General features: G+C 51.0%; 1 protein-coding gene and 1 long non-coding RNA gene across 6 annotated transcripts; both read right to left on the reverse strand.

Annotated features, from left to right (window-relative positions):
- Positions 1-105: 105 nt before the first annotated feature.
- Positions 106-13413, reverse strand: MFSD2B (major facilitator superfamily domain containing 2B). Of its 5 annotated transcripts, XM_036335220.1 has the most exons (15): positions 13257-13413; positions 12825-12911; positions 9184-9309; positions 7376-7500; positions 6760-6883; positions 6395-6473; positions 6177-6307; positions 4773-4863; positions 4551-4672; positions 4021-4104; positions 3678-3758; positions 3464-3573; positions 2930-3073; positions 2352-2528; positions 106-1208 (listed from the first exon to the last, which is right to left on the reverse strand). In XM_036335220.1, exons 1-15 carry the CDS (start codon positions 13257-13259, stop codon positions 1178-1180), a joined length of 1515 nt encoding a protein of 504 aa, XP_036191113.1. In that variant the 5' UTR covers positions 13260-13413; the 3' UTR covers positions 106-1177. The 5 variants fall into 5 exon arrangements, with proteins under 5 accessions (XP_036191113.1, XP_036191114.1, XP_036191109.1 ...); XM_036335221.1 differs by lacking the exons at positions 12825-12911; positions 13257-13413 and adding an exon at positions 11890-12444; XM_036335216.1 differs by lacking the exon at positions 106-1208 and having other exon boundaries at positions 1250-2528.
- A 4773-nt stretch (positions 13414-18186) lies between these two features.
- LOC118669235 lies at positions 18187-18968 on the reverse strand. Its single transcript, XR_004971921.1, has 2 exons — positions 18901-18968; positions 18187-18615 (listed from the first exon to the last, which is right to left on the reverse strand). It is a non-coding gene; the product is annotated as an uncharacterized LOC118669235 (long non-coding RNA).
- Between the last annotated feature and the right edge of the window lie 2351 nt (positions 18969-21319).

Genomic DNA, 21319 nt, shown 5'->3' on the forward strand with positions numbered 1-21319 from the left:
TTGGAGGGAAGGTAGGGGAGGGTGGGTGGGTGGGAGGTAATCAACCAAAGACCTTGTATGCATATATGCATAACCCATGGATGCAGACAGGGGTGGTAAGGGGGCGGGGAGGGCACGGGGATGGGCTGGAGGGGGTCGATGGGGAAAAATAAGGACATATGTAATACTTTGAACATTCTGCACTCTCACTGGGAGGTCAGCTCCCTGTCTGTGGAGGAAGCCAGAGGCTTAAACCGAGCTCTGACGAGCATCTCTGTGCATGAGTCTGAGTTCTGGCAGCCTAAGGGGTCTCTCACCTAAGAGGCCGCCAAAGGCCCGAAGAGGAAGTGGAAGGGAGCCTAGCCCTGGGCCGAGGGATGATGGAGGGCTGCCCACCATCACACTTTACTGACTCAGTAGAAGACAAACCCTTTAATGCGGTTTTTTGTTTTTTGAAAAAAATAAACCTCAGTGGATCTTTTCCAAAGATACGGCTTCTAGAAAATGGTGGTTCCTGTACTTTTTATAAAAGTTCAGAAAAAAATATTCCCACAAAAATAATGACTGTTCATGAAAATGATCCATCTCTGGTGGCTGGACAGTCTGTGCCCACCTCTGGGAACAGTCATCAGCCCAACAGAAAGGCTTGAGAACACCCCGTGCCCTGCTCCACCTTCTCATCCCCACTGCTGTCCCCTTCTCTCCCCTGGGGTCTGCTGGCCTCCCTGCATCTGTCTGTCCTAACAACATCCCCAGCCTGCCCATCTGTCCCCACTCTGCCCATTCATGTGACGCCTGTCAGTCTCTCTCTCAGATGTCCACTGGGGCATCAGGAAGAACAAAGGGCCTGTCTGTGTGTCTGTCCTGTCAGGTCAGCAGGTTGTTGGGGAGTCTGCAGGCCAGGCTGGCTGAGGCTTCCTTTTTTTCAGGACAAGCTGCTATTGGGATGCTTTCCAGGTCAAACGTCACCTGGAGCCGGGTAGTCAGGGGCACAGGTTTATCTGAAATGGTCTGTGGTCAACAGGTAAGAAAAGACAGGTGGAACCCAGGCCAGTCCCTTCTGGAGAGGTCACTGAAGGCTCCATAGCCCAGGGAAAAGGTCACGTGCACGCTGCGAAGTGGGGGTTCTAAACGGCTGAGAAGAGATGGGGACTTCGAGCCCAGACAGTGCGGCTCCTGCTGTTGGGCTCACGAAGCTTTAACTTGCAGCGAGGCTGTAGCTGGTCCTCCTGCGGGAAGGGAAGAAGCCCAAGAGGATGAGGGAGGGTGGTCTCTGCCCTGCCAGGCCCCGTGGAGGTGTCAGTGGCTGTTCCTTGTCTTCTAGCAACTCCTCCCCTTCACACACACCCCCAACCCTGCGTGAACAAAGCCACAATCTGTTTCCCCAAGTCCCATCAAGCAGCTGTGTGTCACTTCCTGAGTGTAGCACGTGAGGTCAGCATTACTTGGCTGGAGTCTTGAGACCAGCCATGCTGAAGGATGAGGGGTGGATGATGATGTCACTTCCTGTCTCCCCTGTGTGATCCTCTGTGTGTACATGTGAGTGCATGAGCATCTACAAAGATGTGGACATGTGCTCATGAAAGTGTGCGGGACCATGTTGATACTGCAGCACCTGCTTGGTCTCGGGCACTGTGCTAGGCTCTTAGGACATAAAAATGAATAAACACAAAGATATGGCCTCAAGGTCCCCACAGTCTACGGGGAAAGCCGGACAGTGAGCAGATCCAACCCTGCAGTGGAACCAGTGCTCTGGGAGGGGGAAGGGCAAGGCTCAGAGAGCTCTCAGCACAGCCTGGGGGGGCGGGGGGGGGGGGGGAGTAGGTGTGGAAGATGATCCATCCATCCATCCCCAGGTTTCGGCTCCCAGACGGGAGGGTGGTGGAGCTGACTGGGACAAGACCATGAATTCCTTTGGGGGATCATTAAGACTGACTGCCGTGGTTGTGGGACGTCAGGTGGAGCTATCCAAATGAGAGCCAGAAGTGTGGATCTGGAACTTGAAGGCAGTATGGGAGTGGGGTGGTAGGGTTGGCAGGAGGACAGCTATAGGAGTCAGCAAGCACAAGAGGTGCTCGGGGTCAAGCGAGTGGAAGTGGTGCCTGGGATTATGGAGAGCAAAAGGAATAGGGGTGAACAAGGGAGCCCTCCCATACCACCATACTACTGGTTATCAAGGGAGACTGAGCAGCTGAAGAAAATTTAGATGGCGTCACTGAAGCTAAGGCAGAGTCTCCAACGGCAGGATTGTTCAGTGGTGTAAGCACCACCAGGGGACCTGTGGACTGGTTGGTCTCACATCGGCACACTTCTATGTGCCTCCGGGGGTGCTGGTAGCTGTCTGTGTGTACCCGTGTGCATGGGGTGCCCACCTTCGAAGGCTCAGCTGGTGAGAGGAGTCCTGGCTTGGCACCTTTGGACCGGGGCCGACCATGAGGATGCAAAGACCGGTGAGGATCATGCAGGTGGGCACAGCACCGATGAGGACCTTGAGGGTCACCACCACCTGCTCTGCCTGCTTGCAGGCTCCTGCCTCATACCCCGCAAACCTGGAGAAACACCATCCCATCATCCAGCCCAGACCCTCTCGAGCCTGGCTCCCTGGGGGAGGGGTCCCAGATCCCCCACCTCCACACTCTCCTGAAACTTGGATTCATTTCCTGGCCAGATCAGCCTAGCCAGGCTGGAAGGGAGTGTCGAGGGAATGGGCTGGTCAGGGAGGAGTTCAGAGAGAACTGAGAATGTGGGGGGCTGAGGCTTCAGGAAGGCTATGGCCCTCAAGAAAGGCCCCTTTCAGTCACATCCCCAGAGCCAGCTGAGGAGGTGTCTGCCCCTCACTCTCCAAAGAGCAGAGCTCGGTCCCAGTCCCCGGGCTGGGGTGGGGGACTCTGCCCTCCTCCCACCCAGCTGGTCTTTTGTGCCCCCGCCACAGCCCAGCTCTGGGACTCACTCAAGACTGAGCGTGGAGATGCCCAGGGCCCCTGCGCCCGAGAGCTTAGTGAAGAAGACGTAGGACGAGTAGAAGATGGTCTCTATGCCGGGGCCGTGCTGGTGCTGAAGCTGGAAGTCATCCACCATGTCTGGGAGCATGGACCTGGGGGAGGGGGCTGCAGAGTTATCCCCTGACCCCCCTGGACAGCCACCAGCCTGCAATCTCTCTGGGGGCAGAGACCAAGTCAGGGTCATCCCTGAGTCCTCACTACCCAGGGCCAGGACTGGCCCACAGAGAGTCAGGCACTGTGTGTTTGTATTCCACCCGCACCTCTACATCCCCACCCCGGGCTGCCCACCATGCCTGCTGCTGGTGCTCTTTTAGGAGGGCTCCCAGGACGGAGCGGGTGGCCTCCATCCCTGCCAGTGGGAGAGCAGCTCCCCAGCACAGGCTCGGCACGAGGGGCCCGGGGCACCAGGTTGACATGAAGGAGGGCAGACGCATCAGGAAGGACATGAACCTCCCACGTTCCCTTCCCCTCGCGCAGCCTACCAGGGTAGCAGCAAGGACAGAGCAATGCTCACGCCAGACACAAAGGCCACGACGTATGCCACGGGGGCTGTGGGCACAGCAGCCAACAGGATTACAAAAGGCACCATCACCTGGGGAGACAGACACAGATCGACCGGCTGGCCCCCAGGAGGCTCCGGCTCCAAGGTCAGCCTCCCCCAACCCAACTCCAAGCCTCGCTCCCTGCCTCACTCACACAGATCCCGAAGGCCGACATCCTCTTCCCAAATCGCTGCAGAACCCACTCCCACAGCGGGGTGCTCAGTACAGCTGAGACCTGTGAACAGACAGAACCATCACAGCCCGGCCCACGGCCCAGCCGGCCAAGCGGCCGGTGCCTCTGCCCAGGTTCTCACAGCCCTGGCTTGTAGGTGGGATGCCCGGCCTCCATGTTGCCTCCTGGTTGGAACCAGCGGCTATGAACTGTATGACCCTGGCCCCAATTCCTCTGCCAGAATGTAGGTCCAGAATGTTGCCCCCCAGAACTCTGGCCACACATGTCATGTCAGGGACCACACGTGTCACCCAGGTCTCCTCACCAGGATGGTTAGCACCAGGCTCTGGACGTGGTCATGTAGCTGGGAGGCGTGTGTACAGAACAGGACCAGGTAGCTCTGTTCCACCTGAGGAGGGTGATAGGAGGTGGGTGCGTGCAGGAACGGCAGGACTTCAGAAGGCAAGAGCAAGGCCTGGCCTCCCTTTTGGGACCTTGAACCCTGGTTGGTGCTGCCATCGTGCAGTCCCCGCCCCTACAAAGGTTGCTTATCCCTGACACAGGCATAAACACCATTCCTAGTCTACCGCCCCCTCGCACAGCTAAGATTGGGTGCACTTCACCATCCAGACAGTGTTCCTGGTGTCTGGGCCCTGACCCTCCTCATTCCCAGGAGCTCTATCTAGATCTCTCTCCTCCCAGCACCACCTTCTCTGGACCACACGCCAGCTGCTGCTCTCTCCCTATTACCACTCAAGCCTAACTGTGATGCAGTGGATGAGAGGCTGAACCTGAACCCAAACAAGCTCAGTGTGGCTGGAACCAAGCCAGGGGGATGCGCCTGGCCAGAGGTACCTGGACGGCTGCTGAGATGAACAGGAAGGAGATCACCAGCTTCAGGTAGGGCGGGTGCCGGATAGTGAGGCCCAGCCCAGCCAGGAAGCTCATGCCCTGGCTGGAGGCTGGGGCAGAGGGGTCTGCAACACAGGAAGGTGACATCTCGACTTGGCAGAGTTCCAAACCAAAACCCAGGCCCACGAGCAGCCCTGCCCCCAGCTTCTGCCTGCACCTCTGTACCTGGCCGCTCCTTCACCCCCAAGCAGAGCAAACCACCGCACACGGGGTAAGTCACAGCGACCGCGGCGGCTGCAACGGAGTAGAGACAAGTCTGTGGAACAGGACAGAGCTGGGGTGGGTGATGTCTCCCACCCATGGAGGGGAGGACACCCAGGGGCAGGGCGCCACCCAATGGGAGCAGGGGGACCCTCAGCCCAAGTCCAAGAATACTGGGTACTCCTCCCACTGAGCCCGGGAGGGGGAGAGCTAAGGGCCAGGATGGACCTTCTGCTGACCCTGTGCCTCCTGCATGAAGCCATGCACCAGGGTCTGAGGATCTGAGTTCTCTCTCTCTCTCTCTCTCTCCCTCTCTTTCTCTCTCTCTCCACCCCTCACACACACCTCTCACTCTCACACACACCTCTCACTCTCACACACACCTCTCTCTCTCGCTCTCTCCTCTATCTCTTTCTCACCTCTCTCTCACCTCCCCCCCCCCCCCCCCCGCTCACCTCTCTCCCTCCCTCCTCCCTCCCTCCCGTTTTAAAACAAGCATTCATTGTTGCTGATTCTGTATGCCAGACCCTGATAAGTGACCCCTGAGCATCCACAGTGAGGGGCTTGGAGTGTGGGAGGAAGACAGATGCATGAGCACAAGTTACAGTGCGATGGGGGCTGACCCAGATAAATGTCAGAAAAGAGACAGAGGCTGCCTGGGGGGGGGGGGGGTGCGAGGCGGGGGGGGGGGGGGGAGGAGAGGGGAGGGGAGGGAGGGCTTCCGGTGCGGGTCAGCACGGCTGCACAGGGCCCCACACTCAGAAGGACCCGCACTCGGGGACCTGCTCTGCGGTCGCTGTCTGGAACTTCTGGATGCTTTTATCTATGAATTCATTTGTTTTGTACGTGGAGTCGATAGGATAACAGAGCTGGAGCCGCCAAAGGCGCCTGAATGTGCCTTTGGGGGTGGGTTCTTGGCCCTCTCTCCCCGCCCTCCCTCACCCCCAGGTGAAGGGCAGGGGCTGTGAGGCAGCATCAGAAGAGTTTTGTCCTGAAACATGGCAGGATTTGGCAATGGGCTGGACTGAGGGAGAGGGAGGACTAGAGGATGATTCCTACGGTCCTGGGGGTCGGGGTGTCATTTGCTTAATGGGGCCAATGGAGAACTTGATGGCTGAAGGAGACACAGTCCCCCCCCCCCCCATACCCCACCCCCCGGGAGGATTCCCTTCTCCTTTCACCCTGGGGATGGGAGGCCCCCCAGGAGGCTCTGCCCAGAGCTCCTTAGGGACCCCACGCCCCCTGCCCTGTCCCTGCCCCTGCCTGGGGCCTGCCTCCTCCCCTCCGGATGCGCTGAGGGTGTTCACGGTGACAGGGCTGGGGCGGAGGGTCTGGTGGGAGGACGCACGGGTCGGGGGGAGCACTCACCGCGTGGGGGGAGACGGCGCCCGGCCCCGGGAACTCGGCGTCCTCACAACTGTGGGGACCGTGGGCCCCGGACACGATGAGTCCGTGGGCCGCGGCTCCCAGCAGCGTCCCCGCCATCTCCATGGTCATCCCTGGGACACAGCGAGGAGCGCTCAGGGGACCGAGCTCGCAGCCCGGGGCCGGGGCCGGCGCCACCCTCCACCCCGCCGCGCACTCACGGTAGGCGGTGGCCGAGTCCCGCTCCCGGGGGCTGGGCGTCAGCAGCATGGTGAGCGCCGTGTAGGGCACCTGGAAGAACTGGGGCGCCCGGAGCTTAGGGGACGCCCCCCTCCGCCCAGACCACCCCGTGGACGCCCTGTCCCAGCCACGGATCCCTTCAGGCCGGAGCACCAGCCCAGAGCCCAGTGGGCGGAGGAGCTCCAGGAGATGGCCGGGGCGGGAGCAGGTGCAGGGCGGGGTGGGGGATGGGGGATGGGGGGCGAGGTCCTCCTGACACCCGCCCCAGGACACTCTCGCTTCACAGTGACCGCGTGCCAGCAGTGGGGTTCCAGGGGCCCAGGCCCGGGAGGGCGCCCCGGCTTACCGTGGACAGAGCCTGGAAGAGGCAGTAGAAGGTCATGTACCAAAGGCCTCGGAGGTTGGTGAAGGGGGGCAGGTACCACAGGAAGAAGTAAGCCAAGGCGGTGAAGGGCATGCAGCCCAGCACCCTGTGGGAGCACACGGGGGTGGGATGCCCACCAAACCGGGCCTGGGGCCACCTCACCCCCCTGGACCTCAGCCCTGGGTGGGCCTCTCAGGGTGGGAGCCGTGTTAGGGGAGGGGGGGGGGACCTGAGGTATCAGGACGGGGGCTGTGACTCAGGCTAGGACACGGGTGCTTGGTGGTGCCATTCCACCTGTCAAGGACCCTGGAGCACAGGAGTCGGACCTACTCTGCAAGACCTTCCCTGGCCTCACTGAGACCCTGGGCCTGGCCTGGGAGTCTTGGAGGCTTTGTCTACCTGCGCCATCTGGTGAGGGAACATCCCCAGGAATGTCTCTGACTCCTGCATGATGGTCTGGCCCAGCCCGGTACTGTCACCTACTGTCCAGTCCTATCACCGGCTGTCCCGTCTTGTCCTCTAACCATCCACAAGATTTTCTACTAAGAAGCAGGGCTATGACAATCACAGGGACTTCAAGGACCATGGGGCTGCTCACCAGGGCATGAGTTGTCCAGACCCTGTCCTCCTGCTTCTGCTGATGAAGAATCCAGCCACGGGGTCAGCAGCTGCCCCGGACACCCTCCCTCCAAACAGGACAAGTGACACCTGGGCAGCAGGGATCTGCAATGACAGGGGAGGGGATAGCCAAGGACTGGCAGAGTCAGAGCGGGTGTCCAGGCCTGCCCACCCACCAGGAGGGGGATCTGGGAACCTGGCTGGGGCCAGAGTGTAAGGTCCATTCAGCCTGCTCCCCAGAACACTAATCCAGAAGGCGCTCAGGGCACATCTGTGCATGTGCATAAAGGAGCGCGCGAGGGAGCCGACAGCCACATACCGGCACGTCTCCATTGTTACTCATGCCCACTCACTTCTGGAGAAGACACGAGGGACCCTCACCTGAGGTGCTCAGTGCAAGAAGGATGCGCCCAGGCTGACAGTCACAGGTAGACTTTTTGTCTCATAATAATTTTTTTAAAATTTTTCTGATTACATAAATGATACACTCACTATAAAGACATTCAAACAGTACAGAAAAATATTGAGCAAAGCTCATCTGAAATCCCACCATCCTGAGACAACGCCAGAAGCATTTTAATGATCATCCTTTCATGCATTGATATACATTTGCAATTTATATAATCTTATATAAATGCAACCATATCAGTGTCACTTAAAAAACCATGAATACCACCCAGCTGGCGTGCTCAGTGGTTGAGTGTCGACCTATGAACCAGGAGGTCACAGTTCCACTCCAGGTCAGGGCACATGCCCGGGTTGGGGCTCAATCCCCAGTAAGGGGTGTGTAGGAGGCAGCCAATTAATGATTTTCTTTCATCATTGATGTTTCAATTTTTCTCTCCCCCTCCTTCCTCTCTGAAATCAATAAAAAATATTTTTTAAAAATAATGAATACCTATTTTAAAAAACATTTTTTGCCTGCTCTCTATCCTCCAACATTCCCTCCTATAGCCAACATTAATAGTCTGGTGTAATTTTCTATACATTTTCTCCATGCTTATTTTTAACTAGAGGCCTGATGCACGAAATTCGTGCAAGGGGGCTCAGCCCTCGCAGCCCCGGCTTCGTCCAGAAGGTTGTCTGGAAGGATGTCCGGAAGGTTGTTTGGCTGTGCGGTCTAATTAGCATATTACACTTTTATTATTATAGATCATGTACTGACACATACACACATATACTCATGAACATACATATATGGGGTGTGTCTTTGTTTTGCTAAAATAGGATCATTTTGTATATTCTTCTCTAAAACTAACTTTTCTCACTTGATAGTGCATCATGGAAATCCCTCCACGTCAACTGGTATTGATCTAACCCAGTGGTTCTCAACCTTCTGGCCCTTTAAATACAGTTCCTTATGTTGTGACCCAACCATAAAATTATTTTCGTTGCTACTTCATAACTGTAATGTTGCTACTGTTATGAATCATAATGTAAATATCTGACATGCAGGATGGTCTTAGGCGACCCCTGTGAAAGGGTCGTTTGACCCCCAAAGGGGTCTCGACCCACAGGTTGAGAACCGCTGATTCTAACCCATTCTTTAAATGGCCACATGATAGTCCATTATATGGAGATAGTACAAGTTATTACTCAACTGCTTCTATATTGGTGGGCATTCACATTGTTTCCCATTTTCCAGTACAAACAACCCATAATAAATATCCTTGGCTTTTTGTCAGGCTTAGGTCAAAGGTGTTATCTGTTATGGATCAGGTGGGGGTGGAAGGACCAGACACTAAGGAAGATGGAAATAGGGGGCCCCGGGCTGCTGCCCACACTCACCTGTGCCACATCTAGCAGGAAGAGCTGCAGGTAAAAGGCCATGGCGCTGGAGGCCACCTGATTGGGGACGCCGCCAATGCCATAGCAAACCTTCGTACAGAATGAGAGGCGACCAGCTCTTCTGTCCTGGGGGAGACACAGGAGCTAAGCCCCACCTTCATAGACACACAACAGCTCCCCACACCCCATGACTTTCATAAGCATCCTGAGGTCCCTATCTCTAAACTTTTCCAGGGGGAAGTTCTTCCTTATATTTCCCCCTTAGTGCTTCCTGGTTGTTTTATTTTCTGAGTCAACAAGCCTGAGTGAACTGGGGGTCAGGAGACCCCCAACTTCCACACCATCTCCCTGTGTGACCTTGAATAAACCACTTTCCCTCTCTAAACCTTATCCGTCAAATGGAAAAGTCCTGCCAACGTCACAGGGCTGTTTTGATAAGCAGATGTGGTCATGGCTCTGGGAGCTGATTGTTAAATGTCCGGGACTCCTGCAGCCAGTTGTTGAATGACTAGTAGCCTGAAATCATTCATGGTGAGGGTATTTACACCACTGTAATCAGCAAACATTACAAATCAGAGCTTTTTTTTTTTCTGGAGAAACTGTTTACCAATCCACCACTGAAATGAAGTAATGTTTATAAGTCCAATGTGTGTGTGTATATAACATTAGCAAGCCCTAAGCTATCCAGCACACTCCAGACTCAAATATTCGACTGACTACTCACAACCCTATGTGGTTGTCTAACAGGCATTGCAAATTAGTATGGCCAAACACACAGTTTCTGGCTTCCATCCCATTGTTTCAACCCACTCTGAATCCTGTTGTCCCCATTGCATTAAATGACCCCAATGTCCATTCAGCAGCTCAGGCCGCAGACCCAGGAGTCACCTTAATTCCCCTTTCCTGCTTCCCCTGTCTAATCCATCAGTGAGAGCCTCCTCAGTGGCTCCCCTGCTTCTTCTCTCAGTCCTATTCCTCAAAAGTGACCATGCCTGTTGCTGCCCCAGGGCCTTTGCACTTCCATTCAAGCCTAAGCCTAAAGGTCATCTCCTCAGAGAGGCCTTTCCTGGCCACCAAAGTCTGTTTTCCAACTGCACTTATAAGTTCTCTGAGAGATGACCTATTCACCACCATGTCTCCAGTACCCAAAGCAATGCTTGACATGTGGCAGATGCTTGGTATATACTAGTATTTGTTGAAGGAATCAATGCCACAAGAACACTGTGTAAAGTGCCATTTCTCTACCATTTCTCTGAAAGGTGCTGGGATTCTTCTTCCTCGTCTTTTGCTTGGGGATGGGTGGGGGAGTGGAGAAGACTGTGACTTCACCCATTTTGGTATCTTGCAGGACACCCAGATGGGCCCTTTGGAAGGGAAGGTCTTCCCAGATAAGAGTTTATCATATCCTTTGCACACTCTTTCTGCCCACAGAAGAAAACCATACACGAAGCAGGATGTGGCCTCCTTTTCTGACATGAACATTATTTCAACTTCCAGAAAACTGTTAACAATAGGCAGAATCCACCGTCACAGCCCTCCTGCCCCCTCCTCTCCAAAATGGGAATTTTGTTTCCCCCTAAATATGTCTGGCAAGTTTCTGGCACATGGCATTTGAAAAGGGAAAAAAATTCCAGCTGAAACTAGGTACATGATATGGTTTTGGAATCTTGACAGTTTTATGCACTTAAATCATAAACCCTTCACAGTTGGCGGAGCACAAGTCTTGGCGTTAGACACACGGGGAGTCCCGTTCCGCGCCTGCCGTTTCTAGCTGTGTTACCCAGGGCCAGTTACTTTCCGGGGCTGTTTCGGTTTCCTCACATTTTAGCTGGAGGTAGTACAACCGCACACGGTTGTTCTGAGAATGAAATGCTGCCACTGCATTGGCAGTGTTGGCTTCCCTCTTGCCATCCATCTCACCCTGAATTTCTCACTTTCGCTGGAAAATGAGTCCTCAGGGAGCCTCCTTATGGGACTTCCTTTCTGGGGGGGCCACAATCCTTTGCTCTGAGGTGCCTGGGAGGAGGGTGTGGAGTTGAGCTGGTGGTGAGGTGAAGCCACAGGCAGGCGGGGGGGGGGGGGGGGGGGGGCTTCATTTGGAGCCGCAGGGGATTTTGCATTCAGCAGACACCAACTGCAATACACCCAGCCTTGTGGCATGAGCCCCAGCCAGCCCCGCCGCCCCTGGGTCCCCACCTGCCCTCTGCCCTCACTCTGGGGCCTGGTAGCCAGGAAGGACATGGCTGGGGGCCATCTCCCGAAGCAGAGCCTGGTGCCAGGGCAAGGCCAGGGTTGGAGAAGGTGGCCCAGCCCACACCACCTGCCTGGGGTCGGGGAAGGAAGGCTGCTGCCTCAGGCCCAGGGTCCAGGGGATCTCTGGGAAGACCCGGACCGGAACGTGGGGGGCGAGAGCCTAGACGGGGATCAGGAGGCCAGCCCGGCCCGGTCCTGCGTGAGCAGTTGAACTTGTCTAAGGCTGTTTCGCGTGCTGTTCTCTTTGGGGCTCCCGAATAGCCTCAGCCACTGGGCTCTCAAGGGCCACCCCCACTGGGGCGGTTCAGGCGAGGACCCTGCGGGGCTCCCTCTGGCTGGATAAAGGCTGCCATCAGACGCACTCAGGGTCCCCGGCGCCCCTCTGCCCCGCGCCCCCTCTCTCCGCGGGGCTGCCCACAGCTCCCCTCTGGCTTCCCCTCGCTTTGCGCTCACCGAGCGGGGCTCCAGGGTCTGCGCCTCCGGCTGGGGCGCGGGCGCCTCCACCGCTGGGGCCGGGGACCCTCCAGGGGCCGCCTCCATCGCGCAGCTGCTGCGCCCGCGCCCGGGGCCCTGGGTTGTTATCGTCCGCGGGGAGGGCGGCTCCGGGAGTGGGCGCGGCGAGGGGCCAGCCGGCCTCTGACCCGCGAGAAACCGGGGAGCTGGGAAGGTCCCCTTTTCCCGAAGGGAAAGTATCTAGAGCTCAAATTCGCTGGGGGAACGGCCGGGCAGCCCTGGGAACCCTTCTCCTGGGGACGCGTCCGCAAGGGGGTGAGAACCAGAGGCGGTTCCGCTAGACCCTCTCCCAAGTCCTCATGGGCGAAAGTCAGCAGACACATCTACCGGGAAAACGAAGCGCTAGTGTTGACTTGTTTGGAGTAAGGTTATGGCCGAACAGGTTTACAAGCTGCTCAGTGTGATACCGGGGGCCGCAATATACATTTTCCAGTCTCCTAGAGAACACGGGTCTGACCCCACACTCAGTTCTGGCCGGTGAATGAAAGCAGACCGCAACTGGGCATTGAACCTGCAACCTAGGTTTGTGTCCTGACCAGGAATCGAACCCACAACCTTTTGAGGTATGGGAACATGCTCCAACCAACTGACCCACCCTGCCAGGGCCACAGTTGGTTTTTTGTTTGTTTTTTTTTGAACCAAACTGGCTAGGGCCACTTTTATTTATAAATATATATATATATATAATATATTATATATATATATATATATATATATATATATATATATATATATATATATTATTGATTTCAGAGAGGAAGGAAGAGGAGAGATATAGAAACATCAATCATTGATTGGCTGCCTACTGCACGCCCCCTACTGGGGATCGAGCCCTCAACCTGGGCATATGTCCTGACCAGGAATAGAACCATTACCTCCCAGTTCATAGCTCCGTGCTCAACCACTGAACCACACCATCCGGCTGAGGAACATTTTAGATAGTCCATGGTTTGTACATTCACCTGTTAATGTGGAAAATTAAGAACTAATGGAGACATTTCACATTTTACAAACATCATTCAAACATTTGTGTGATAGAGGCTGTATGCCCAACACCATTCCTACTTGCAAGGATTTTCAATGGGCTATAATTGTATGTATACTTATGTGACTGCTCCTAGCTACCGTCTTACCATACAGTAAATTCTGTAATGGTAGGGCTTATGTTTGATTTACTAACCCTTAACTCCTATCATAGGGCCTGGCATACAGTAGGTGCTTTACATTAATGATGAGTGAATGAATACATACATAAATAAATGAAGGGGTTAAACAAATAATGGAAATACTAGGAAGGAATTAAATACCATGTCAAGTGAAAGGTCTCTGGGCCTTTAAAGGTCAGGAAGCAGGCTGCTTGTAGAAGTCAGCAGAGGCTCGCTGGACGAGGTGACCTGAAAGTGGTTGCTCTCCAGTTGGATAAGGTTGGTGAACAGCTCAGGCGGTAGCACAGTCAGCCTCACAGCTGTGAGAGAGGGAGCCACAAGTGAAAAGAAGCCACAAATGCAAAGTTGCTCCTCATTTCCTGGCTAGCGTTTTGGCCAGCAAGAGCTGCATTCCTTTGAGCTGAGCAGGTGTGGAATTTCCAGCCTAGGTAGCAGAATGGAACCTGGAACAAACAGATCAGCAAAAAAGAACCCAGGGACAATGAGGCTGGGCCCAGCTGCCCTTTGCCAGCTTTTGAGCTCACAGAATATTGGAGCTCAGTGGGCCTTGTCCAGGATGATAAATGATGTCCTTTGGATTGTACCACTTCAGAAGACCCAGAAATTTCCATGTTCAGATAGCATTAGGATCCTTAGATGTGCTGAAATACCTGGGAATGGTCTGAATCCTCGCCATCATTCAACTTTCCATTTAGCAAGGACAAGTGAAGGTCTGTTTTGCTTTAAAGATGGGGAAAGTCCAAACATTAGAAGCAGAGGGAAAGACACCTTCATCAAAAGAGAGCTGGAAGGTGTTTTTTTTTTGTTTTTTTTTTAAATTAAATCTTTATTGTTCAGATTATTACATTTGTTCCTCTTTTTTTTCCCCCCATAACTCCCCTCCTCCCAGTTCCCGCCCCACCCTCCGCCCTCACTCCCCACCCACTGTCCTCATCCATAGGTGCACGATTTTTGTCCAGTCTCTTCCCGCATCTCCCACACCCCTTTCCCCCCCAGGAATAGTCAGTCCATTCCCTTTCTATGTCCCTGATTCTATTATAATCAACAGTTCATTCTGTTCATCAGATTATTTATTCACTTGATTCTTAGATTCACTTGTTGATAGATGCATATTTGTTGTTCATAATTTGTATCTTTACCTTTTTCTTCCTCTTCCTCTTCTTAAAGGATACCTTTCAGCATTTCATATAATCCTGGTTTGGTGGTGATGAACTCCTTTAGCTTTTCCTTATCTGTGAAGCTCTTTATCTGACCTTCAATTCTGAATGATAGCTTTGCTGGGTAAAGTAATCTTGGTTGTAGGTTCTTGGTATTCATCACTTTGAATATTTCTTGCCACTCCCTTCTGGCCTGCAAAGTTTCTGTTGAGAAATCAGCTGACAGTCGTATGGGTATTCCCTTGTAGGTAACTGAGTTTCTTTCTCTTGCTGTTTTTAAGATTCTCTCTTTATCTTTTGCTCTTGGCATTTTAATTATGATGTGTCTTGGTGTGGTCCTCTTTGGATTCCTTTTGTTTGGGGTTCTCCGCGCTTCTTGGACCTGTAAGTCCATTTCTTTCACCAGGTGGGGGAAGTTTTCTGTCATTATTTCTTCAAATAGGTTTTCAATATCTTGCTCTCTCTCATCTTCTGGCACCCCTATAATTCTGATGTTGGTACGCTTGAAGCTGTCCCAGAGGCTCCTTACACTATCCTCGCATTTTTGGATTCTTTTTTCATTTCGCTTTTCCGGTTGGGTGTTTTTTGCTTCCTCGCATTTCAAATCATTGACTTGATACTTGCGCTCCTCTGGTCTGCTGTCGGGAGTCTGTATAATATTCGTTATTTCAGTCCGTGTATGCTTAATTTCTAGTTGGTTCCCCAATATAAGATCGAGGGTCTCATTAGTTTTCTTGTAGATCTCATTAAGTTTATCGGCGGCTTCTAAACAGTTCTTGAGAGACCTTAAAAGTGTGGTTCTGAACTCTATATCTTCCATTGACAATCTTGTCCTGTTTCTTTGTCTCCGCATTTTGTTATGCTTCCTTGGTGCACCCCCTAGTGGTCTTTGTGCGCAGTCTTATAGTTGAATCTTGATTGTTGTAGCTAATTCCAGGGAGGGTTTGACCTCCAGGCCAAGTGGCTATGAGAATCAGCTGTGTCAGCAGTGAGAGAACTTCTGTCCTCTAGGGAGGTGCTAATCTAGCCTTTGCCTGAGGCTAGCCGACAAATGCCTCTGTGCAGGGCTTGGGCGGGGCGGGTCGAACAGGATCAACTGGGTGGGCCGGAGAGAGCAGTTATGGCGGCTCTCAGTCCTGTCCCCAGGGGCTCTGCCTCTCTGAGTCCCAGCACCCGCTGGAAAGCTCGGAGAGAAAGCTGCACTCGCTCTGACCGAAGCCAGACAGTCCCGCTTCTCCCGTTTGAGTCTGGGTCCCTAAAGACTCGCCCGGATCTGGAGCTCAGAGTCTGCAACTCCCTCCCGATTGAAAACGCCAACCGCGCCCTCCGCCGCCAGCCCGCTCTGCGCACTCCGCACCTCAGAATTTGACTTCAGCACTGTGCCTCCTCTGAGTGTCCGTATGCGTTTCTCTTTCCTCCTAGTTGTAGGACTTCCACTCAGCCAGCGTTCCTGTGGTTCTGGGTGATGTCCCTTCCGTTTTTTGGTTTCACTTTTGAAGTAGTTGTTCAAAGCAGCAAACTCCGGCGTTAACCTATGCCGCCATCTTGGTTCTCCTGGAAGGTGTTTTGATGGCAGGATAATGAGGAGGGGGTTGATGATAGCAAGACTCAGCACTTTTTTTTTCGTAACTATGATATTTTTCTTTATTATTATTGATGGAGTTTGAGCTATTTAGTTTAACGGTATGAAAATTATTTCCTATTAACCAACTCTGCATTTTGGAATTAAATCAGAGACCTAGCAATTAAATCCACAATTTTTCATAAATCATTTTCTGTTGACTTCTCTCATTTTTAAAAGAGAAACATACTTCATGTTCTATAAGAGACAGCTGTTTGGTTTTATTTTAATCTTTACATTCTTTATTAGTTAAGGAATTACAAATGTGTCCTCATTCCCCTCCATTAACCTCCACCCCCCCACCCCACTCATGCTCTCATCCCCCCGTTGTCCATGTCCATTGGTTTGGCTTATGTGCATGCATACAAGTCCTTCGGTTGATCTTTTCCCCTCCCTCCCACCCTCTCCTACTTTCCCTCTGGGGATTAATAGTCTGATTGCTGTTTCTCTGTCTTTGGAGCTGTCCCTGTTCATCAGTCTGTGTTGTTCTCTATATTCCACAAATGAGTAAGATCATGTGGTATTTATCTTTCTCTGACTGGCTTATTTCACTTAGCATAATGCTCTCCAGTTCCATCCAAGGCAAGAGTTCCTTCTTTTTTACCACAGCGTAGTATTCCATTGTGTAGATGTACCACAGTTTTTTAATCCACTCATCTGCTGATGGGCACTTAGGCTGTTTCCAGATCTTAGCTATGGTGAATTGTGCTGCTATGAACATAGGGGTGCATATATCCTTTCTGATTGGTGTTTCTAGTTTCTTGGGATATATTCCTAGAAGTGGGATCACTGGGTCAAATGGGAGTTCCATTTTTAGTTTTTTGAGGAAGCTCCATACTGTTCTCCACAGTGGCTGCACCAGTCTGCATTCCCACCAGCAGTGCAGAAGGGTTCCTTTTTCTCCACATCCTCTCCAACACTTGTTGTTTGTTGATTTGTTGATGATAGCCATTCTGACAGGTGTGAGGTGATACCGCATTGTCGTTTTGATTTGAATCTCTCGTATAATTAGTGACTTTGAGCATGTTTTCATATGTCTTTCGGCCCTCTGTATGTCCTCTTTCAAAAAGTGTCTATCTAGGTCCATTGCCCATTTTTTGATTGGATTGTTTATCTTCCTATTATTAAGTTTCATGAGTTCCTTGTAAATGTTGGAGATTAAACCCTTATCGGTGATATCATTGGCAAATATGTTCTCCCATGCAGTGGATCTTCTTGTTGTTTTGTTGATTGTTTCCTTTGCTGTGCAAAAGCTTTTTATTTTAATGTAGTCCCATTTGTTTATTTTCTCTTTAGTTTCCATTGCCCTAGGAGCATTATCAGAGAAGAATTTCCTTTGACATATGTTTGCTATTTCACTGCCTATGGATTCCTCTAGTATTTTTATGGTCTCCCGTCTTATGTTTAAGTCTTTTATCCATTTTGAGTTTATTTTTGTGTATGGTGTGAGTTGGTGGTCTAGTTTCATCTTTTTGCATGTATCTGTCCAATTTTCCCAACACCATTTATTGAAGAGACTGTCTTGACTCCATTGTATGCTCTTGCCTCCTTTGTCGAATATTAATTGGGCATAGTGGTTTGGGTTGATTTCTGGGGTCTCTATTCTATTCCATTGATCTATATGTTTGTTCTTGTGCCAGTACCAAGCTGTTTTAAGAACACTGGCTTTGTAATACAGCTTGATATCTGGTATTGAGTTCCCAGCCCAGGACTCCTGAAGCTGGCAGTGCACGCAGGATCAGTTCCAAGGTGCTTGCGCACTTCCAGGCTAAAGTTCCTGTAGCAGCACTGAGGTCCGGGCAAGGGGTGGGTCTACCAGTTACTAAGGCGCTGCCCGGGAACCTGCAGGGAGGGGGATGGGCTCTGTTACTCATGGATCTGCCACGGGGATTTCTGAACTTTTGGTGTCCGCAGGTCTGTAGCTGTGGTCACCGGTCTCTGTCCCCAGTGGCTGCAGGGTCCTGGTATGTGTCTGAGATCAGACTGGGTAGTGCTGAGGCCAGGATCCTAGTCTCAAGCAGCTCTGTTTCCCAAGATGGCGTGGTCGCTGTGCCCATGCTGGCCGCCCAGGAGTGTCCGCGCAGGGAGCGGGGCCCCGCCGTCTAAGACTGCCCGGTTTAGCAGCCCCTTAGAAGACCTGCAGAATCTAACTGTCCCTAGCTCATACACACACGCCACACACGTCCACACACTCCTCTATCACTTCCTTGCGCTCTCACACTCTCTCCCTCCCTACCTTCCTGCCGGTCGCTGTTTTTTCTCCACCACAATTGTTTTTTAGATAGGACACCACAACCACAAATTGCTCTATATTGTTATGAAAAACCTTGGGTTGTAAGCCATCCAGCAAGTAAGTGAAAAGACAACCTACAGAATAGGATATTTGCAAATTATAAGGACTTATACAGGAATATATAAAAAGCTCTTACAACTCAACAATAACAAGACAAATAACACAATTTAGAAATGGGCAAAGGATTTCAATAGATATTTCTCCAAAGATAGACATGAAAAGATGCTCGTGTCATAAGGGAAATACAAAACTTCAAGATACTACTCCACGTGGATAGTTGTGCTTAAAAAGACAGACAATAAAAAGTGTTGGGGAGCATGTGGAGAAATCATACATTGTTGCTGGTGGGCATGTAGAGGAGGGCCGGCACTTTGGAAAACTGGCACTTCTTCAAAAAGTTAACCGTGGGCAGATGAGTAGATTAAAAAACTGTGGTAGTGCCAAAACCAGTTTGGATCAGTGGATAGAGCGTCGGCCTGCGGACTGAGGGGTCCTGGGTTCCATTCCGGTCGGGGGCGTGTGCCTGGGTTGCGGGCACATCCCCAGTGGGGGATGTGCAGAAGGCGGCTGATTGATGTTTCTCTCTCATCGATGTTTCTGACTCTCTATCTCTCTCCCTTCCTCTCTGTAAAAAATCAATAAAATATATATATATATATATATATATATATATATATATATATATATATATATATATATATATATAAAAAAAACCTGTGGTAGATCTACACAATGGAATACTACACTGTGGTAAAAAAGGAACTCCTACTATTTGCAACAGCATGGATAGAGCTGGAGAGCACCATGCTAAGCGAAATAAGCCAGTCAGAGAAAGATAAATATCACATGATTTCACTCATTTGTGGAATATAATGAACAACATAAACTGATGAACAAAAATAGATCCAGAGACAGAGAAGCATCGATCAGACAGTCAAACCTCAGAGGGAGATTTGGGGTACGAGGGAGAGATCAACCAAAGGACTTGTATGCATGCATATAAGCCTAACCAATGGACACAGACACAAGGGGGGTGAGGGCATGAGTGGGGGGGATGGGGGATAAGGACATATATGTAATACCTTAATCAATAAAGAAAAGCCAAAACCAGTTTGGCTCAGTGGATAGAGCATCGGCCTGCGGACTGAAAGGTCCCAGGTTCGATTCCGGTCAAGGGCATGTACCTGGGTTGCGGGCACTTCCCTAGTGGGGGATGTGCAGGAGGCAGCTGATCGATGTTTCTCTCTCATCGATGTTTCTAACTATCTCTCTCTCTTCCTCTCTGTAAAAAATCAATAAAATATATTTTAAAAAATAAAGAAAAAAAGTATATAAAAAAAGTTAAATGTGGAATTAGCATATGACCGAGCCATTCCGCTCCTACGTATATACACTGAGTGGCCAGATTATTATGACCACCTGACGTTTGTAGGCAAATTAGCTATAATTTCACGCTGAAGTTGCTAGAGGGCCAGACCATTATAAATAGGGAAGCAGGTTGTTTACCACGACAACAGAAGTGATTTTTTTTTCTGAAGATATGGGTAAACAACGCAATTTAACAGCCTTTGAACGTGGGATATATATTATTATGAGTTGCCAGATTATTATGACCACCCAATCAGTACTTCGTTGGGCCACCTTTTGCCTTCAATACTGCGGCGATTCTTCTTGGCATTGACTCCACGGGATGTTGAAAGGTGATGCGAGGAATCTGACACCATGCCTGATGAATAGCACTGTCCAGTTCTGTGAGATTTGATGGTTGTGGAACCAGCTGCCTGATGACTCTTTTAACTTCGTCCCACAAATGCTCAACTGGATTGAGATCTGGTGATTGTGGGGGTCACCTAAGTAAAGTAAAGTCTCCCTCATGTTCCCGAAATCACTCCTGCACAATACAAGCACCGTGGCATGGCGCATTGTCTTGTTAGAAGAAGCCATCTCCATTGGGATACGCCATCAACAGGATAGGATGAACTTGATCAGCAACGATACTTAGGTATGTTGTGCTATTCAGACGTTGTTCCACATGAATTAAAGGGCCCAAATCATGCCAGAAAAACATGCCTCAAACCATAACACTGACCCCACCAGCTTGAAGGGTTGTACTCATGAATGTGGGGTGCATGCTTTCAGGCTGTTTCCGCCAAATTCTCACTCTGCTGTCTGCATGATGCAACTGGAAAGGTGATTCATCGGACCACATGACTTTTTTTCCAATGCTCGACTGTCCAATGCTTGTGTTCTTGTGTGAATTGGAGACGTTTTATCTTGGTAACTGCAGACAGCAAAGGTGTTCGAACAGGCCTTCGGCTTCCATATCCCATACGATGCAGTGTATGGCTAATTTGCCTACAAACATCAGGTGGTCATAATAATCTGGCCACTCAGTGTATATATCCTAGAGAAATGAAAACATGTTCACACAAATACTTGAACAAAAATGTTGATAGCAACATTATTTATGAGGGCCAAAAAGTGGGAACAACCCAAATGGCCATCAGTTGACAGATAAGTAAACATGGTAGGTATTTCCAATAAAAAAGACATGGATAAAACTTGAAAACATTAAACAAAAAGATGCAGAAGATCACATGTTGTATGATTCCCATTGACCTGAATGTCCAGAATAGGCCAATGTATACATAGATTGTAGATTTGTGTTGCCTAGAACTGAGGGTGGAGAATGAATGCTAATGGGTATGGAGTTTCTTTTAGAAGGGACAGAAACGTTCTACAGTTAGACTGAGGGGATGGCTGCACAGTCCTGTGAACATACGAAACACTTGGATTGGGTGAATTGTAAGGTATGTGAATTACATCCCAATAAAGCTGGCTTTGTTCTTTTGAAAGGGTAGGAGTGTGCTTCTTCCTACTGGATGAAATGCAGATGTGTTACATTCCGAGACTGGCAGATTAAGGAGTCTATCCTATGATTCTAAAGTATACACTACTTAGTCCAAAGCAAGTCATTTGGCCCTAACCGGTTTGGCTCAGTGGATAGAGCGTTGGCCTGAGGACTGAAGGGTCCCAGGTTCGATTCTGGTCAAGGGCATGTACCTTGGTTGTGGGCACATCCCCAGTAGGGGCTATGCAGGAGGCAGCTGATCGATGTTTCTCTCTCATCGAT

The sequence above is a fragment of the Myotis myotis genome, unplaced genomic scaffold (assembly GCF_014108235.1).
Source record: "Myotis myotis isolate mMyoMyo1 unplaced genomic scaffold, mMyoMyo1.p scaffold_m19_p_14, whole genome shotgun sequence".
In the NCBI taxonomy this organism is placed as follows: Eukaryota; Metazoa; Chordata; class Mammalia; order Chiroptera; family Vespertilionidae; genus Myotis; species Myotis myotis.

What these genes read in the sequence shown, in the direction of transcription:
- MFSD2B (XM_036335216.1), bottom strand. An exon ending in TCTTCCAGGCTCTGTCCACG is followed by an intron (nt 6,474 to 6,759) that starts GTAAGCCGGGGC and finishes CGGGCGCCCCAG; the next exon opens with TTCTTCCAGGTGCCCTACAC. An exon ending in GCCTGGTGCTAACCATCCTG is followed by an intron (nt 3,759 to 4,020) that starts GTGAGGAGACCT and finishes GTCTGTTCACAG; the next exon opens with GTCTCAGCTGTACTGAGCAC.